The 19,509-nt window shown below is 44.5% G+C and overlaps 1 protein-coding gene across 1 annotated transcript in view; it reads left to right on the top strand.

The window, feature by feature from the left end:
• LOC115481000 overlaps positions 1-19,509 on the top strand; it is a 211,217-nt gene that overhangs the window by 56,428 nt on the left and 135,280 nt on the right. The window contains exon 6 of the mRNA XM_030219985.1: positions 3,546-3,828. Within this exon, the coding sequence (XP_030075845.1) occupies positions 3,546-3,828 (283 nt within the window). The remainder of the gene's footprint in view (positions 1-3,545; positions 3,829-19,509) is intronic.

Genomic DNA, 19,509 nt, shown 5'->3' with positions numbered 1-19,509 from the left:
AATGATCAGACCAAGTTGTCAGAAGTCGAACATCTCCGATCCTGCTTAGACCACAAAGCAATAATATCTAGCGCAAGACCCTTTTCATGCATCAGTTCAAATGTATTAATAAAAAATCTCAATGAGTCCAAACAGGAAAGCAATAAATCAACTGAAAGGTCCAAATTATTAACTAAATGCCAGTTTAAAACAGGCAATAACAGAAGATGAATAAAAGTAGCTGCATACCGAGAAACAAAGTCAACAAACAGTCTCAATTGCTGTCCACTTTGTGGTCTATAAATCAGCAAAAAACCTAAAGAGCCTGAGACAGCATCATCACATAATTGACATAACATCATCTCCAATCCTGGGATAATTGAATCAATAATTTCAAATGCATTCAGAGCTGGCGAGCTTGTTATTACATGCACTCACCGACTCTGATCATTGGGCAGGAGCAAACATGGGTGCTAGTAGGATGGTACTGGCCTCTAGCACAGCATTTGCTTTTGATCATCTGCCTATCAGCTCCAGTCACTTCAAAGGCTGTGAGCTTCTTTGATAAACTTCTGACTTTGGTCCCTCTGGGCATACTTATCACCAAGGGTAACATCATGTCCAATCAGTATTCACCTTTACTTTTTAATGGAATTGAGAGTGTATACCACTCTCAGCCACAAGAGGGAGGTGATCTTCCATCAAATCCTAGTTTAGTTGCACAATACAAAGGAAGAAGTAAAGCTAGAAAAAGTCATTTTCTTCTGAGAAGAAAATACAGATTACTAAATCCCTGAAGCAGATCCTCACCTCATTTCAGAGAGGGTGAGCCTGACTATTCAGCAGCACTTTGGCAAGGTATATACAACTTATATGCAATTTGGAAAAGATATATTTAAGCTCCTTATCCACCTGTCATACTATGTATGAATTGCTGACAATCTACTGAAAAACACCAAGGAAGCTCCTTCCTTGGTGTTTTTCAGTAGATTGTCAGCAATTCGTACATGCTATGACAGGTGGCAGTGACATTTGAACAAACCCTGAAAAAGCTTTATGGCTTGTACTCCAATGCTACTGTTTCCCCGGCAAAGTAAGGGAGTAGTGCTGGACCCACAGGGAGGGAGAATAGAGAAAGGGAGAGACCAGACTGGGGGGAAGGGAGGGGGGAGAAAAGCCTAAACCTGTAGACCAGATGAGGCTGGGTATTTTGACGCCCTTAATCCCCGGTGCCCTGGCCCAAATGAGAACCCTAGGGATTGTGTTTATCGTTTAAAACAGGTTTTCTTTCAACATGAGCCAATAGCGGCAGAGCTTAGAGGAAGGAGGATTCTGGGACTTTCTCTATTAACCCCCACCCCCCACCCACACAAACACACTGAAGGTTGCTTTAACTGTTTACAGTTTATTTAAACTTGATATATTGCTGCTCCGTATCCCATCAAAGTGGTTTACAAATAAAAAGTTAGAAGTACAAACACAGAGAAATACAATATTATATAAAGGTAGAGCAACAAATAAACAAGAAAATACACAGCTGGTGTGCGTCACATATTCTACACCAGCCAGCTGCCCAAAACCCCAGCACCATCAGAAGACAATACAAAAAGAAAACATACATTTACTCAATCCCAAAAGCATCTTGGAACATACAAGTCTTCAAACTCTTCTTAAATGCTTGATAAGATCTTTCTAGATGAAGATGATTAGGGAATTTTTCCAGAGCATGGGACCAACCACACTAAAGATAGGCCAGCAAAGGTACCCACGGCGGCAGTAGGGGGGTCCAGGGCGAAATCTGCGGGGGCTCAGGCCCCTGTGGCCCCACGCAGATACGCCCCTGCCCCACGTGTTATCGAAATGAAAGTTGGACGTCCATCTTGTTTCAATAATAGCGGTTTCCCCGCCCCTTTGCCAGAATGCCCTTAGAGATGGATGCCCTTAGAGATGGCCGTCCCCGTTCGATTATGCCCCTCCACGTTACTATGATATCTGGGACTCCCAAAGAAGACTATAGCTAGGCTTCAGTTATTGCAAAATACTGTAGCTAAAGTAATATTGCATAAAGGCAAGTATGAGAGAGTAACTCCTTTGCTAAAATCGTTTCCTTGGCTGTCAGTTTCTTTATAAAGTCAGTTTAAGCTGATCTGTTTTTGATTTAAGATTTGGCATGAACTCAGTCCAACTTATTTTCCTTCCTATTTGTACATTCAGTTGACATCCCATTCTTCTCGTTCTTTTCATCTTAATAAATTACAGCTTTCTTCTGTCTTGGCTTTCAAGAAATTATCTGTTCATATACATACATTGATATTTGTGGCTCTGGAATTACGGAATTCTCTTCCATTAGAACTGAGGTTAGAAAATGATTACAAGAATTTTAGAAAAATGTTGAAGACCTGGTCGTTTATTTACCTGGTGTATAGCATAAAGGCCATGAAAAGGTGCAAACCATACATATTTCTAGTTTTTATTATAAGCTGTTTTGCTCTTTTTGAGCTGGGAGCAGATCTAGAATTGTAAAACAGCATTTTTCTGGTAACTACTTTCTAAGACTGTAGAAATTTGTGGTTTGACATTTTGGCCTGTACTAACTTGTGATAAGTTGCTGGTCAGCAACTAAGCCAGAGACTCCTATGACTAAGGACACCTGCTGTATCCAGATAAACAATCAGAAGGAGAAATGAGTGGGTGTGGGTAAAATTGTAAGGGTGGAGGGGGCTAGAATGATGACTGTACATACCAAGGACAAAGGTCACCCCATATCAAATGATGCTTATATCCATGACTGGCCCTAACTGCCAAATATAATAAGAGAATAAATGATAGAATTTGATTCATAACAGGAAACAGAATATTCTGGAAAGATGCATATTCATTAGGTAGAAAGGATAATTATAATGAAGAAAGGAAGAAAAAGTATTTATCAGGAAATAGAACTGAAGATAGAGAACCTCAATGTGCCTACACTAGCAGGTGGACATATTGACAGCTCCCAGGGAAAACTCTGTTTTTATTTGCTACATATTATACTGTATTGGGAGTTTATTTGTTACTATTTTAATAATTACTGATTGGGTTCTTTGACAATTTGAATAAATATTTATTATGCCTAATACTTATTTAGTAGCCAGAGTTTTTCTTGCCTGGAATTCTGCCTGGGGGAGTAAAGATTTACTCCTTCAGAAGGTTACTTCTGTCCCAGAGGCAAGTCGGAAGTAAACACTGGTTGTTAAGTATTTCTCTTAAATACAATTCATTTACTCTACATAATATGGTGTAATTATGCTTTTAATAATTTATTGTAGACTACTCTGAGCTTCTGGTATGGGTGGTCTATAAAAATTGGATTATTATTATTTGTTCTCTGTTCTACAGAAATATGACTTTGGGGACAACTTTATCTGATTTATATTTATATGATTTATAGCTTTACATGCTAACCCTAGGGCGAAGGTGGTAGTCAATGGATTTACGTCAAAGGCCTTCCCTATTCTTCGGGGGACCCACCAGGGCTGCTTGCTCTCTCCATTATTATTTATCCTCACACTGGATCCTTTCATTAGCGATATTTATGCTAATCTAGAGATTAACGGGGTGATCCTGGGGGCCCATTGTTTCAAACTGGCTGCTTTAGCAGATGATCTCTTGGTGCACCTAGTGGGCCCTCAAGATTCTTTAGCAGCTTTGTTGGAGAGCTTCTCAGAATACGGAGACTTTGCGGGTTTCAAGTTGAACCTCCAGAAGTCAGTAGTGCTGCCTCTGATGCTGTGGTTCAGCGACTTTGTGGGCATGCTTTTCCTCTTCGCTGGGAGACTGGCACGTTTCGTTATCTGGGTGTGTGGTTGGGTATGAGCTCAAGGGATCTGTATTCTGTAAACGTTTCCTATTTCTTGGAAGAGACCAGATGCTAGCTGGAAGCCTGGCATACATTACCTTTATTGTTGCTGGGAAGGATAAATTTGATTAAGATGATTGTTTTTCCCAGATGGTTTTATCTACTTCAAACTCTTCCTCTATGGTTACTGAAAAAGGATCTTGTTCACCTAAATTGGCTGTTTGCTAGATTCTGCTGGGCGGGTAAGAAAGCTAAGATCAGACCCTTGGCTGATGGGTAATTGGAGGTCTTGGTTTACCTAACATTAGGCTATATAATATTGCATGCCTCTTGCGACACCTATTTGATTGGATTACTGGAGGTCAGGATTACACTCCTATTGATTACAAACAAGCTTTATTTTCTCCCTACCATTTTCTTTCCTTACTGCAAGCTTCCTATCGGATGATTCCACATCCTTGGGGTTTAAGTGTGCTTCTCCATCCCCTACATGAGGCATGGACATTTTTGATCAGCCTGCTGGGAGGCGACCCATGCAGCACCAATGAACTGTCCCTTTGTGGTAATCTTGATTTAATGCCTGGACAGGAAAATAATGCCTTTGTCAGATGGGAGGCTAGGGGATTGCTTCTCTTGGAACAAGTGATTACTCCACAATAAAGACCTTAGATGATCTCATCCCTATGAATATCAGGGTGTGGGGAGACCATTTCGTGTATTGTCAGCTGAAACATTACTATAATAGTTTATCATGATCGGCGCTTGGAGCGAAGATGAGGGAGAAAATACGGGCAGAAGAGAGACTACAGCTTTTCTAGAATTAATTCCATCAGTATCTGTGGCACACCCTTCATATGACAATTTCTTTACTCCCACAGACTTATTTGTTGGGAATACTGAATATTGAGTCTCTGGAAGGGAAAGGGAAAATTACTGTAATTTGAAAATTGAGGTTTGTGGCAATTAAATGTATAACGCAGGCCTGGGTATCTGCAGAAACTCCATCGTTCTGGGAGGCTCAGGACGCTTATTTCTCTTCCCTTGGATGAGTAGCATGGAATCTTGCTACTCTTTAGGATTCTATCAGGTATTTTAACTTGGATTGGCCATTGTGGAAGCAGGGTACTGGTCTTGTTAGACCATTAAGCCGACCCAGTATGGCTATTTTCTTTTATTCCTGAAAGTAGTGAGCTTCTACTGCTTCAGAAACTTTAGCCAAAATGGGATGCTTGCTATAAGGCAGTAATTAGCAGAACAATATGAGAATGTTGATGAACTTTCAAGACTGAAACAAGAGTAATGGTGCTAATACCAGAAGGGAAACAACCCAAAGTAAATACTTAATCAAAGAAGGACAAAAGCCAACACAAACCCTCTAGAGGAAGTACATAAGTATTGCCATACTGGGAAAGAGCAAAGGTCTATCAAACCCAGCATCCTGTTTCCAACAGTGGCCAATCCAGGTCACAAATACCTGGCAAGATCTCAAAATAGTACAAAAATTTTTATACTGCTTATCCCAGAAATAGTGGATTTTCCCCAAGTCCATTTAATAATGGTCTATGGAATTTTCCTTTAGGAAGCCATCCAAACCTTTTTTAAACTCCGCTAAGCTAACTGCCTTTACCACATTCTCTGGCAACGAATTCCAGAGTTTAATTACACGTTGCGTGAAGAACTGTATTCTCTGATTAGTTTTAAATTTACTACATTGTAGCTTCATCGCATGCCCCCTAGTCCTAGTATTTTTGGAAAGCGTAAACAGACGCTTCACATCTACCTGTTCAACTCCACTCATTGTTTTATAGACCTCTATCATATCTCCCCTGAGCCGCTTTTTCTCCAAGCTGAAGAGCCCTAGCCACTTTAGCCTTTCCTCATAGGGAAGTCATCCCATCCCCTTTATCATTTTCGTTGCCCTTCTCTGCATCTTTTCTAATTCCACTATATCTTTTTTAAGATGCGGCGACCAGAATTGAACACAATATTTGAGGTGCGGGCGCACCATGGAGTGATACAAAGGCATTATAACATCCTCATTTTTGTTTTCCATTCCTTTCCTAATAATACCTAACATTCTATTTGCTTTCTTAGCCACAGCAGCACACTGAGCAGAAGGTTTCAACGTATCATCAACGACGACACCTAGATCCCTTTCTTGGTCCATGACTCCTAACGTGAAACCTTGCATGACATAGCTATAATTCGGGTTCCTCTTTCCTACATGCATCACTTTGCACTTGCTCACATTAAACGTCATCTGCCATTTAGACGCCCAGTCCCCAGTCTCGTAAGGTCCTCTTGTAATTTTTCACAATCCTCCTGTGATTTAACGTCTTTGAATAACTTTGTGTCATCAGCAAATTTAATTACCTCACTAGTTACTCCCATCGCTAGGTAATTTATAAATATGTTAAAAAGCAGCGGTCTGAGCACAGACCCCTGGGGAACCCCACTAACTACCCTTCTCCATTGAGAATACTGACCATTTAACTCTACTCTCTGTTTTCTATCTTTTAACCAATTTTTAATCCACAATAGAACACTACCTCCTATCCCATGACTCCAATTTCCTCTGGAGTCTTTCATGAGGTACTTTGTCAAACACCTTCTGAAAATCCAGATACACAATATTAACTGGCTCACCTTTATCCACATGTTTGTTCACCCCTTCAAAGAAATGTAGTAGATTGGTTAGGCAAGATTTCCCTTCACTAAATCCATGTTGACTTTGTCTCATTAATCCATACTTTTGAATATGCTCTGTAATTTTGTTCTTAATAATAGTCTCTACCATTTTGGCCGGCACCGACGTCAGACTCACCGGTCTATAATTTCCAGGATCTCCTCTGGAACCTTGTTTAAAAATCGGCATTACATTGGCCACCCTCCAATCTTCCGGTTCCACGCTCAATTTTAAGGATAAATTACATATTTCTAACAATAGCTCTGCAATCTCATTTTTCAGTTCTTTCAGTACTCAGGGATGATTACGATCCGGTCCAGGAGATTTGCTACTCTTCAGTTTGTAGAACTGCCCCATTACATCCTTCAGGTTTAAAGAGAATTCATTAAGTTTCTTCAATTCGTCAGCTTCGAATACCATTTCCGGCACCGGTATTCCACCCAAATCTTCCTCAGTGAAGATCGAAGCAAAGAATTCATTTAATTTCTCCGCTATGGCTTTGTCTTCCCTGATCACCCCTTTTACTCCTCAGTCATCTAGCGGTCCAACCAATTTTTTTTGCTGGCTTCCTGCTTTTAATATACCTTTAAAAAATTTTACTATGTGTTTTTGCCTCCAACGCAATCTTTTTTTCGAAGTCCCTCTTAGCCTTCCTTATCAGTGCTTTGCATTTGACTTGACATTCCTTATGCTGTTTCTTATTATTTTCAGTCAGTTCCTTCTTCCATTTTCTGAAGGATTTTCTTTTTGCTGTAATAGCTTCCTTCACCTCACCTTGTAACCACGCCTGCTTTCATTTGGTCTTCCGTCCTCCTTTTTTTAATATGCGGAATATATTTGGCCTGGGCTTCTAGGATGGTGTTTTTGAACAGCATCCACGCCTGATGTAAAGTTTTGACCCTCGCAGTCGCTCCTCTGTTTTTTTTCACCATTCTTCTCATTTTATCATAGTTTCCTTTTTTAAAGTTAAACGCTAACATACTTGATTTCCTATGTTTACTTACATCAAAGCTAATATCAAATCTGATCATATTATGATCACTGTTATCAAGCGGCCCCAGCACCATTACCTCCCACACCAGATCATGCGCTCCACTATGGACTAGGTCTAGAATATTTCCTTCTCTCGTCCATCATCCGTCTTCCCTCTGCTCCCTGACAGACCTGGTTTCCTTCCTGCGCCGCTGCTTGCCTTTAAAATTTTATTTTCCCTCCAGGCGTGCCGGCGTTGAAGCGAAGGCAGCAGGCTCAGCTCGGTTCCAGCCTTCCATTCCCTTCCCTCGCATCATGGCTCCGCCCTCTTCTGACGTATTTCCTGTTTGCGCAAGAGCAGAGCCATGATGCAAGGGAAGGGAACGGAAGGCTGGAACTGAGCTGAGCCTGCTGCCTTCGCTTCAACGCTGGCGCGCCTGGAGGGAAAATAAAATTTTTAAAGGCAAGCAGCGGTGCAGGAAGGAAACCAGGTCTGTCGGGAAGCAGAGGGCAGGCGGATGATGGACGACTGGGGCAGCGGGGGGGGGGGGCAGGAAGAAGGCAGATGGAGAGGAGGAGGGCAGGGGGCAGACGAGGGCTGCTGGACATGGGTGGATCATGGAGGGGATGGCAGGGGGAGAGGAGGGTTGCTGGACATGGGTGGATGGATGGCAGGGGGAGAGGAGGGTTGCTGGACATGGGTGGATGGAGGGGAGAGGAGGTTTGCTGGACATGGGTGGATGCAGGGCAGGGGGGAAGAGGAGGGTCGCTGTCATGGGTGGATGGAGGGGAGAGGAGTGTTGCTGGACATGGGTGCATGGAGAGCAGGGGAGAGGAGGGTTGCTGCTGGACATGGGTGCATGGAGGGCAGGGCAGGGGGGAGAGGAGCAGGGCCGGTCTTAGGCAGAGGCGACCAAGGCGACCGCATAGGGCCCCGCGCCTAAGGGGGCCCCGCACGGCACACCTAAGGGGGCCCCGCTCAGCACCTCAACTCTGCCTCGCTCGTGCCTCCGCTCCGACCTCCACCGCTGCTCGCCTTAGTCGCCTGAGATGATCCCCATTCCCGCGGCTCGGCCACTCCACTCCCACCACCACCGGCGCGGCATCCACCCCCGGCTTGGGCCCGCTACTAATTGTAGTGGACTTGAACTGAATAATTTCTGGGGAGGGGAGGTTTCATGATAGCATTGTGCTTATTATTTCAATCAGTTTTTTTTTGTAGAAGTTTAGCTTCATTTGTCTTTATTTGAAATTTCATAAATAAAAAAATGTTCTAAAAATGGAATAATCTAATCAATGGGGTGGAGCTAGGGTGGGGGCGGGGCTAGGGTAGGCGGGGCTAGGATGGGGCCCCACCAAATTGGTCTGCATAGGGCCCCGCACTTGCTAAGACCGGCCCTGGAGAGGAGGGTTGCTGGGCATGGATGAAGGAGAGAAAATGGAGAGAGAAGAAATGCTGGACATGGATGGAGGGGAGGGAAGAGTGAGGAATGAGATGAGAAGAGGGAAAAGGAAGAGAGGAGAATAACTGCACATGGATGGAGAAAATAGGCTGAAGCTGGATCCACTGGACAGTCAAGTCTGCGGAGGACCCAGCTTTTACTTACAGATGTAGGGCAAGAAATGAAGAAGAAAGGCGGAAAGTAAAGAAATAAATGGAAGGGAAGCCCTAGAAATGGAGTTAAGAGGGCAGATAGTAGCAGAATCGGATACTGGGCTGGCCTGATCAGAAAAACAAAGTCACCAGACAACAAAGGTAGAAAAAATCATTTTATTTTCATTATAGTGTTTGGAATATGTCCACTTTGAGAATCAGGTGCTCAACATTAAAAGTTTATTTTTATTTACTTATTTATGGCATTTTATCCCACATTAAACATGAATTAGATTGCCCCCCCCCCCCAGGCTCTCTCCCCGGCTATAACCAGCTCTGCAATTTGGGGGGGGGCCCAGAGGTGGACGGGGGGGGGCGCAGAGGTGGATGGGGGGGGCACAGAGGTGGACGGGGGGAGGGGCGGCGCAGAGGTGGACCGGGGAGAGATCCTGTTGTTAAACATTTACCAGCACACCACTGGACGGAGGTGCAAATTATTATATAGGATATTATGGGCTCTTGCCTACTTAAACCACATTGAGCAGGCCAGCTTCACATATTCAGCAGCACCTAACCAGGCACTGCTGTTGAATATTGGTTCAGTCCAAAACCGGGTAGTGCAGGGTGGATTCAGAAAGGAGCCAGCACTTATGCAAGCATAAGCCATATTCTGTGCCGGTTCCCACATAGCTAAGTGGCCAGATAAGACTGCACAAAAGGCTGTTCTATCTTTTGGCCGCCTATCTGTGCAGGTGCTGGCACTGAATATCAGCAGGCACCCACATATCTTTCTGCTACTCCCCCTCCTGATCATTCCAATCCCCCTACTCTGCTCCTTTAAAGCACGCCCAGTTTGATCTCCCCTCCATCTCCCCCTTTCAGTTCCCTCACTACACACCCAAACACCACTCTCAATCTCCCCTCCATATCCTCCCTTTCCAATTTCCCTGTTGCATTCCCCAATTCTTCCCCTACTCCCTCCAATCCCCTTACCACCCCAGGGGCTTACCTGGAGGTGATCCTTAGTTTCTAGTTAGTGTCCTTAATAAAAGGCTGACCTCTAGCGGTTTTACCATGAGACTACTGCTAGGGTCAGCACTGCTATATTTTTAACCCAGAACTGGATGGATGGGACGGAATAGAGAGGGACTGTGCCTATCTTGGCCCACTAGACATCAGATTTCCACATATTAACTCCTAACCTCCTCCTCATAAACTTTACAAATGTTGCATGATACTCGAGCATTGCATCAGGTTCCCAACACCATCTGGAACTGCTGCCATTTCTCCCCTTCTGGGGAATAGCAAACTCTTCTCTTATACATTTAAAATTTCCATTGCTCTCAAAGTTCCCAGCTTATGCTTCCAGTCTTATAAAATAGGGTATCCCCATATTTTCAATGGTCTGTAATTTCATGCTTCTCCCATTTTTATTTCTTTCCTATAATCCATCTCAACAAACATATTTTTTGAAGTTTTATTTACATTTGTACGCTGCACTTTCCTACTCATGGCAGGCTCAATGTGGCTTACATATACAGGTACTTATTTGTACCTGGGGCAATGGAGGGTTAAGTGACTTGTCCAGAGTCACAAGGAGCTCTGCCTGAAGTGAGAATCAAACTCAGCTCCTCAGGACCAGAGTCCACCACCCTAACCACTAGGCCACTCCTCCACTTATGTTCTTATGTCCCTGAGATATAGGAGCCAACTTTTCAAAATCACTGGAGGTACTCAACTTGGCACAAATTACCAAGTCTATATCAAGGAAATTAAAGCATGGTGGGCTGTGAACATGGCTGGTCAAGCTGTCATTAAATTAAGAACACTGCAGGTGGCGAACACACAGGGAGGGCTTGTGGGTATGTTTAAATCTTTTTATTGACAGTGATACAAGGTAGCACAAGAATGTACAGTTCTCAAAGAGAACATACAAATACAAAATGACGTCAAACAAACCTGAAATCCCCAAGAAGTTTTACATTTTCCCACCCATACCCCTCCCCCCCCCCCCCCCCCCCCCACACACACACACTATTCAAAACCTCTGGGGTCCTTTTACAAAGGTGTGCTGAAAAATGGCTTGTGGTAGTGTAGGTGCAGGTTTTGGGTGCATGCCTATCCACTTTTTAGTGTGCCTGTAAAAAAGGTCTTTTTTTGCCCAAAATGGACATGCAGCAAAATGAAAATTGCCGCGCGTCCATTTTGGGTCTGCGCTATCGGCCCTTTTTACCGCAGCAGGTAAAAAGCCCCCAGACACACATGGCTATCTTACCGCATGGTCATGCGACAGAGAGCCCTTACAGCCACCCATTGAGGTACCCGGTTACTGCCACTCAAGCCATTTCTGGGGGTTTTCTTTCCCCCCGGAAATGGCGCACACTTGGAGCGGGACAACCACTGGTGGCCATGTTGGGCCGGTGGTAGTCCCAGAAGAGCGAGTGGTAAGCCCACATTGGGCTTACCACTGCTCAGTAAAAGGGCCCCTAATTTGGAAGAATATCGAACATCGATATTTTATATTGCTGGACCCCTATCTTGGAATTTACTGCCCATAAGATTGAGAGAGATCTAAAGTTTGAGTGAGTTCAAGAGAGAGCATAAAACTTTTTTGTTTTTATAAGCATATGAAGGAATTTGATGAAATACTCCTGCTAGAATAATGCAGAGGCTATGAAATTTAGAGGAAGTTAATACACAGGAGGCCAAGGTGTTAAGTGATGAAAGAATTATGGTTTGATTATTATGTGAGGGTGATCTCATTGAATGTGATATTGTATTTAGTTATTGCTTATTTTAAATTTGTTTTATCTTATTATGCATGTGATGGAACGTAATCTACCTAGAACATTAATGATAATGCGGAATATAAATTGTAAATTTATTTAAAAAGTAAAATGGACCTGCATATAGATAGCGGCTGATAAAATGGGCCTGCACACAGATAATGGCTGATCTATATAAAGTGGGCCTGCATATGGATAGAGGTTAAATATCTGTAGAGTTAGGCGGAATACCCATGCTCTGCCATCACTCTGTCCTGGCACTTTCCAGATGGTGCTGAGGCAGGCTATAAGAATTTTCAACTGCCTTATCTGTACAGTACTGCAGAAAATTAATGTATAGCTCCAAAATAAAGCACTTATCTCAATAGTGGCTGCCAGTGGTGTAACTAAGGGTGGGCCTGGGTGGGCACAAGCCTAGCCATTCTTGCCTCAGACCCACCTTGAATGGCCCACCAAAAAAGTTCAGTGGCAGCCACCTCACTCTGCTCTCTCCTGCCCCTAGATTCAACATTCTCTTCCTGTGACCTGACCCAGGCTGTCTCCCTTTCTGATCTACTTCAGCATCTTCACCGGCGCAGCAACGATGCACCTCCACTGCTAGCATCGGCCCTAGCTTCCTTCTGCTATATCCTACCTCACTGGCATCACTTCCTGTTTCCTGGATGTGAGCTTTTTAACTGGCCAGGAATAGCTCATGATCAGTTAAATAGCACTTAATCGGCTATCTGGGAATATTGAGTGGGAGATAGCCGGTTATCTCCCGCTGAATGTTCCTGGTCAGCGCTTAGCAGCTAACCAGATATATCGCATGATATAACCAGCTATCTGCTAATATTTAGTGCATCATCGGCTAAGTTTGGCATCCAAATTGGGCCACCAAAATAGCAGGCTTATCTTTGGCTGGTTTAAACTTAACTGGCAAGTGCTGCATTTCGGCCAGTTAAGTGTAAATTGGCCAAAAAAAAAGAAACGGATATTTAATTCTGGTTATTAGAAATGGCCCGGCATTAAATATCCAGTCTCACCGCTGACCGCAGGAGTTAGCTGGGCTGTCTCCCATGGTCTGAAGTTCTCAGATAAATCACACAGACGTGTTGGGTTGAGGCTTTGGCGCGTTCAGGGGAATTTTCAAAAGAGAAGGGCGCCCATCTTCCGACACAAATTGGGAGATGGGCGTCCTTCTCTCAGGGTCGCCCAAATCGGCATTATCGAAAGCTGATTTTGGGTGCCCTCAACTGCTTTCCGTTACAGGGATGGCCAAAGTTCCTGGGGGCGTGTCGGCACCGTACCGAAGGCGAGACTGGGTCGTGATTAAGAGATGGGCATCCTCAGCCGATAATGGAAAAAAGAAGGGCTTCCCTGACGAGCATTTGGCTGACTTTACTTGGTCCATTTTTTTTTTCACAACCAAGCCTCGAAAAGGTGCCCGAACTGACCAGATGACCACTGGAGGGAATCAAGGAAGACCTCCCACCCTCAAAAAAACTTTAAAAACTTTTTTTTGCCAGCCTGAAATTTCATACTCAGGTCCATCATAGCAGTATGCAGGTCCCTGGGAAGGGAGGTATGTGTATGTCAGCGGAGGCATAGCGAAGGCGTGGACGTCCTTCTTTCAAACATTTTGGACGTCCTGAACTGCCCCCCCCCTCACAGGGACGATCAAATTTCAAAGGAGTGGAGGAGTGACCTAGTGGTTAGAGCACTGGTCTTACAATCCAGAAGTGGCCAGTTCAAATCCCACTGCTGCAAGTTGTGATCCAAAATCCAAATAAATAATAGGGGGTGTTGGAGGCATAACAGGCATAGACATCCTTCTCACAGAAACATCCAGGCATGGACGTCATTCTCACAGAAACATCCAGGCATGGACATCCTTCTCACAGAAACATCCACCTTTTGGACATCCTCAACTGCCATTGCAGGGACGTCCTTCACCCATACTCTGAAAAAAAAAAAAGACGTCCCTGACGAGCACTTGGACATTTTCACCTGGACTTGTATTTTTCTGAGGTTGTAGATGGCAATTTATTTAAGGTTGTAGACGGCTATAATACATGCAGCTTGTCTGCATGTATGAAGCCGTCTTTGGCATGCGCAGAGCAGCCACGCATAATGCTTGGCTGCTCTGCACTGGCTTCCCCTTCTTAGGAAGGAAATTGTGTGCAAATTAGCTAAAAGTGAGCAGCTCATTTGCATGTGATTTCCTTCCTTCATGCATGCCTGTTCCTTTCCGAAGCGCTAAGGGATCGGTAAGGGAAGGGCTTTTTCCATTCATAGTGCATCAGTTAGTCCACTGCAGTGCCCCCAAGGGTTCCCGGTTGGTATCCTGGCATGTTACGAATGCTGGCTCCTCCCATGACCAAATGAGTTTGATTTGGTCGGTTTTGAGATGGGCATCCTCGGTTTCCATTATCGCCGAAAACCGGGGACGACCATCTCTAAGGTCGACCATCTCAACATTTATGTTGACCATCTCTAAGTTCAACCTAAATGTTGAGATTTGGGCGTCCCCGACCATATTATCGAAGCGAAAGATGGACGCCTATCTTGTTTCGATAATATGAGTTTACCCGCCCCTTCGCCGGACGTCCTTAGAGATGGGCGCCCTTAGAGATGGTCGTCCCCGTTCGATTATGCCCCTCCACATGTGTTAATAAATTGTCTTGCTGAATCTCAACTTTCACCTCCTCGATAAACTACTGTTATCATTGAGAAGAAGTTCCTGGGACCCAATATTCTTATCTCCGGAACATTTTCTGCTTGATCGTGGAAAATCACAAGGGGTATAGTTTTCATTTTTCAGATAGAGCCCCCATTACTACAGCCCTAAATTCTGCTAAGATCTTGATCAGCTGTGCCATCTCCCATGGAACCATAAGCTCTACCTTTGCCCTGAAAGGACACAGCGAGGTCTGATCCAAAGAATACCCAGGAAACACACTCTACAGCATCATTAAAACTAGGCCCAGGTTCCATGCTTAAGTCTTGGATAGTATTTTGTTGTGCCCATAATAATATCTTCACCTTCTGCAGTGTTGCACTCTACTGCTAGAACCGTCACCCAGAACCACTGAAGAGCCAGGGGTCCTCTGTGATCCCTGGAGATGGACAGTTTTCAGCCTTTAATCAGTTCTAATGCTCTTCTTTCTCTGCATTTCATTTTCTAACACTAATAAATATAGATATCATGAAAAGCAAGTCTTTGTTGGCAACTTCAGGGTTTATCTATGTAAACCACTTTTACAGCTCATTCAGAAAGCTGGTATATCAAATAAAATGCAAACTTGAAACTTAATGCATGATAGTTCCTTGGTGAGAGGAGGATAGGAAGGAAGAGAAAGTTAATTTGGACTTTTAGCATCTTATGAATTCACATGCAGTAATTTGTTGCCCTAAAGAGTTGAGAGTAATTCTATAACTGGGTGCCTCCAGTTTGGTGCCCTGAGGCTGTGTGGTAGGAGCCTACTGCCAAAATGCAGGCAGCTTCCTCCTTTTTGCTGGTTGGCTTCTAACTCTATAGAGGCCAGCAGTGAGAACACTGACACTGAACTAAGGAACAGCAGTGAGAATTCAGGCAGCTTTAATCTGCAGAATTTCTCATGATGTTACATTTAGCTGAGAGAAAGTGGAACAATCCCAACTCCAGTGTGACAACCCTTGTGTTACCTTAGAGGAGCACAGTCACTTGAATGGAGAGTGTAAGCTCCTTTGAGCAGGGATCGTCCTTCTTTGTTAATTTGTACAGTGCTGCGTAACCCTAGTAGCGCTCTAGAAATGTTAAGTAGTAGTAGTACTGTGGTGCGGCATAAGTGTGGGTGCCTAAATACAGAAGGAGCATGGTTGCATTCCCACGACGGTAACTTTAGAACTATTGTTGTAATTGGCAATTCGATCATTAGGAGTGTAGAAAGCTGGTAGACTAGTGAGTACAAGGGTCAGTTGGTATTCTGTCTGCCTGTTATGGAAGTAGGAGATCACATTTATTTATATATTTAAAATCATTTCTAACCTGTCATATCATATGGTTCATGGCAGCTAACATCAGAATATACAATAACAGGACTAGGGATACAACATGATGCCAACTAAACAATAATAATCATCCTTCCTGCTATAATAGCCATTAAACAATGCTGTTATCTGCTGTTGGCTAAAATACAGTTCTTAAAGTTCTTGGCAAGAAATCACAGTGCCAAAAATCTTAAGCTTCTTCCCAAAGGTAGTCAACATGCACATCTCAGTAAACAATCTGTTCCAAACACTTGGGCCTTACTAGGCCTGTTCTTTTGTTTCTGCAAACTGAGTTAACTGAACTGATGGAATATGTATTAATTGTGTACCTTCTGACTGAAAAGAATGTGCCAATCTATAGAAATAAGAAAACCTCACCAAAAAAAGCACAATATATTAAGATCAAAAGGCTGATATTCAGACCGCAGGAGGGAGCCCGTCTAACTCCTGTGGTCAGCAGTCAGCCCGAATATTCAATGCTGGGTCATTTCCAGTGATTGGCATTGTACATCCGGTTTATTTTAGCTGATTTAAAATTAACCAGCTACGTCGATATTTGAAGATAGGCAGTTCATTTTTAACCGGCTAAAGATATACTAGATATTTAAGCTGCCGGGCTACTGCAGCAGCCCGATGGTAGTTCCCACCCCCAGTGCACCATCATATCTAGCATTACAAAAATATATCTATTTTTGTAGTGCCAGTATGTACTTGGCGGTAATTGGGCAGTGCTGCGCATTGCCCGGTTACCGCTGGGTTAGTGCGGGAGGCCTTAACACCACCTCAATGGGTGGCGGTAAGGGTTCCCCCCCAAAATGGCCACTCAGTAAGTGCTTCACTTGCCACATGGTCATTTCTTTAAAAATGGAAAGACCTACCTTTTACCCACTGCATAAAAAGGGGGCCTTGGCGCGCATCAAAAACACGTGCCAATGCTAGCGCGGGCCCCCTTTAGCTTCAGCTTGGTAAAAGGGGCCCCTAATGCACAATAAATCATAAGTGAAAGCAGGGATTTCAGTTCACCAAACCATGGCGTCTTGCCCTTGTTTTTAAGGAGCTCTCATTGAAATGAATAAAGCCTGCAACAAGACACTCATTAAGACTCCTTTGTGCATCATCAGGCTCCCACAGAGGGGCATAATCGAACACGAACGCCCATTTGTAAAAACGTCCATCTCCGAGAACGGGTCCGTGAAGGGGCGGGCCGAACTGTATTTTCGAAAAAAATGGACGTCCATCTTTTTTTTCGAAAATACATTGGATTAGGGCGTTTTTTGAGCTGGGCGTTTTTGTTTTTTAGCGATAATTGAAACTGAAGCGTCCCAGCTCAAAAACGACCAAATCCAAGGCATTTGGTCGTGGGAGGGGCCAGCATTCGTAGTGCACTGGTCCCCCTGAGATGCCTCTATGCCAGCTTCAAATATTATACCTAGCTCCATGACAGTAGTATGCAGGTCCCCAGAGCAATTTTACTTTAGTTGGTGCTGCGCGGGACCCATGCAGAGAGGAAAAATCGGAAGAAAAAAAAATAAGCAAACAAGTGCAGTCAGGGACGTCCAAATTAAAAGATAGTAAAAGGGGGAATTGAACCAGCAACCTTTTGATTACAAGCTCAGTGGTGCGCTAGCCAGTGCACCACTGATTAGACTTCCTTCCCTTTCCATTAAGTCTCTCCAAGTTTCTGTCAGCCAATCACAGCTCATTTAGCTGACATCTGTGTCAGCTAAACAGCGGTGATTGGCTGACAGAAACTTGGAGGGACTTAATGGAAAGGGAAGGACATCTAAGCACCTGAATAATGTGGCTCACTGGTTAGAGCACTGAGCTTATAATTAGAAGGTTGCTGGTTCGATTTCCCCTTTTACTCTCCTGGTAATTTAGACGTCCTTGACTGCACTTGCTTGTTTTCTTTTTTTTTTTCTTCCGATTTTTCCTCTCTGCATGGGTCCTGCACAGCACTAACTAAACTAAAATTACTTCGGGGACCTGCATACTGCTGTCATGGAGCTGGGGATGACATTTGAGGCTGGCTTACAAGTTGGAAAAAAAGTGTTTAACATTCGGTTTTTTTTTGGTGGGAGGGGGGTTAGTGACCACTGGGGGAGTCAGGGGAGGTCATCCCTGGTTCCCTCCGGTGGTCATCTGGTCATTTAGGGCACTTTTTTGGGACCTGTTCGTGAAAAAAACGGGTCCAACAAAAGTGACCTAAATTCTCTCTGAAAACGCCTTTCTTTTTTCCATTATTGGCCGAGCACGCACATCTCTGCTCAGCCGATAACCACGCCTCAGTCCCGCCTTCACCACGCCTCCGACACGCCCCCGTCAACTTTATGCGTTCCCGCGACGGAGTGCAGTTGGAAACGCCCAAAATCGGCTTTCGATTATACCGATTTGGGCACCCACAAGAGAAAGACGTCCATCTCCCGATTTAGGTCGGAATTTGGGCGTTTTTCTCTTTCGAAAATAAGCCTCACAGTGTACCAATTAAATATACTTGTACAAACAAACTCAATAAACTGCAAATGTAAGCACTCCAACTGTTCTCTTGATATTGAGCATTTTTTGCCATATTTTGAGACCTGTGGAGGGGAATAATCGAACGGCGCCGGCCATATCTATGGGCAGCCATCTCTGGGGCCGGCTCCGTAAATGGACAGAGCCAACCGTATTTTCAAAAAAGATGGCCAGCCATCTTTTTCTTCGCTAATACGGTTGGGCCCGGCCAAATGTCAGAGATGGCTGGCATCGATTTTCGGCAATAATGGAAACTAATGCAGGTGATCTCAAACCCGGCCAAATCCAAGGCATTTGGTCGTGGGAGGAGCCAGCATTTGTAGTGCACTGGTCCCCCTCACATGCCAGGACACCAACCAGGCACCCTAGGGGGCACTTCTAAAAATTACAAAAAAAATAAAAATAGCTCCCAGGTACATAGCTCCCTTACCTTGTGTGCTGAGCCCCCCAAATCCCCCCCCCCCCAAACCCACTACCCACAACTGTACACCACTACCATAGCCCTTTGGGATGAAGGGGGGCACCTACATGTGGGTACAGTGGGTTTTGGGGGGGGGAGGTTGGAGGGCTCCCATTTACCACCACATGGGCCTGGGTCCACCTGCCTGAAGTGCACAGCACCCACTAAAAACTGCTCCGGGGACTTGCATACTGCTGTCAGGGAGCTTGGTATGACATTTCAGGCTGGCATAGAGGCTGGCAAAAAGTTTTTTTTTTTTGGATGGGAGGGGTTGGTGACCACTGGGGGAGTAAGGGGAGGTGATCCCCGATTTCCTCCAGTGGTCATTTAGTCAGTTGGGGCTCCTTTTTGAAGTTTGGTCGTGAAACAAAATGGACCAAGTAAAGCCGACGAAATGCTCGTCAAGCCTGGCTTTTTTTTTCCATTATCAGGCGAAGCCGGCCATCTCGTGAGCACGCCCCCATCTCACCCCCGTCCTGCCTTCACTACCCTACCGACATGCCCCCTTGAAGTTTCGCCGGCTCCGCAACGGAAAGCAGTTGAACCCGGCCAAAATCGGCTTTCGATTATACCGATTTGGACGGTTTCAGGAGATCGCCGGCCATCTCCTGATTTGTGTCGGAAGATGGCTGGGGATCTCTTTCGAAAATGAGCTGGATAGCGGACTCT

The sequence above is a fragment of the Microcaecilia unicolor genome, chromosome 11 (assembly GCF_901765095.1).
Source record: "Microcaecilia unicolor chromosome 11, aMicUni1.1, whole genome shotgun sequence".
In the NCBI taxonomy this organism is placed as follows: Eukaryota; Metazoa; Chordata; class Amphibia; order Gymnophiona; family Siphonopidae; genus Microcaecilia; species Microcaecilia unicolor.
This window is presented reverse-complemented; position numbering and strand designations above follow the sequence as displayed.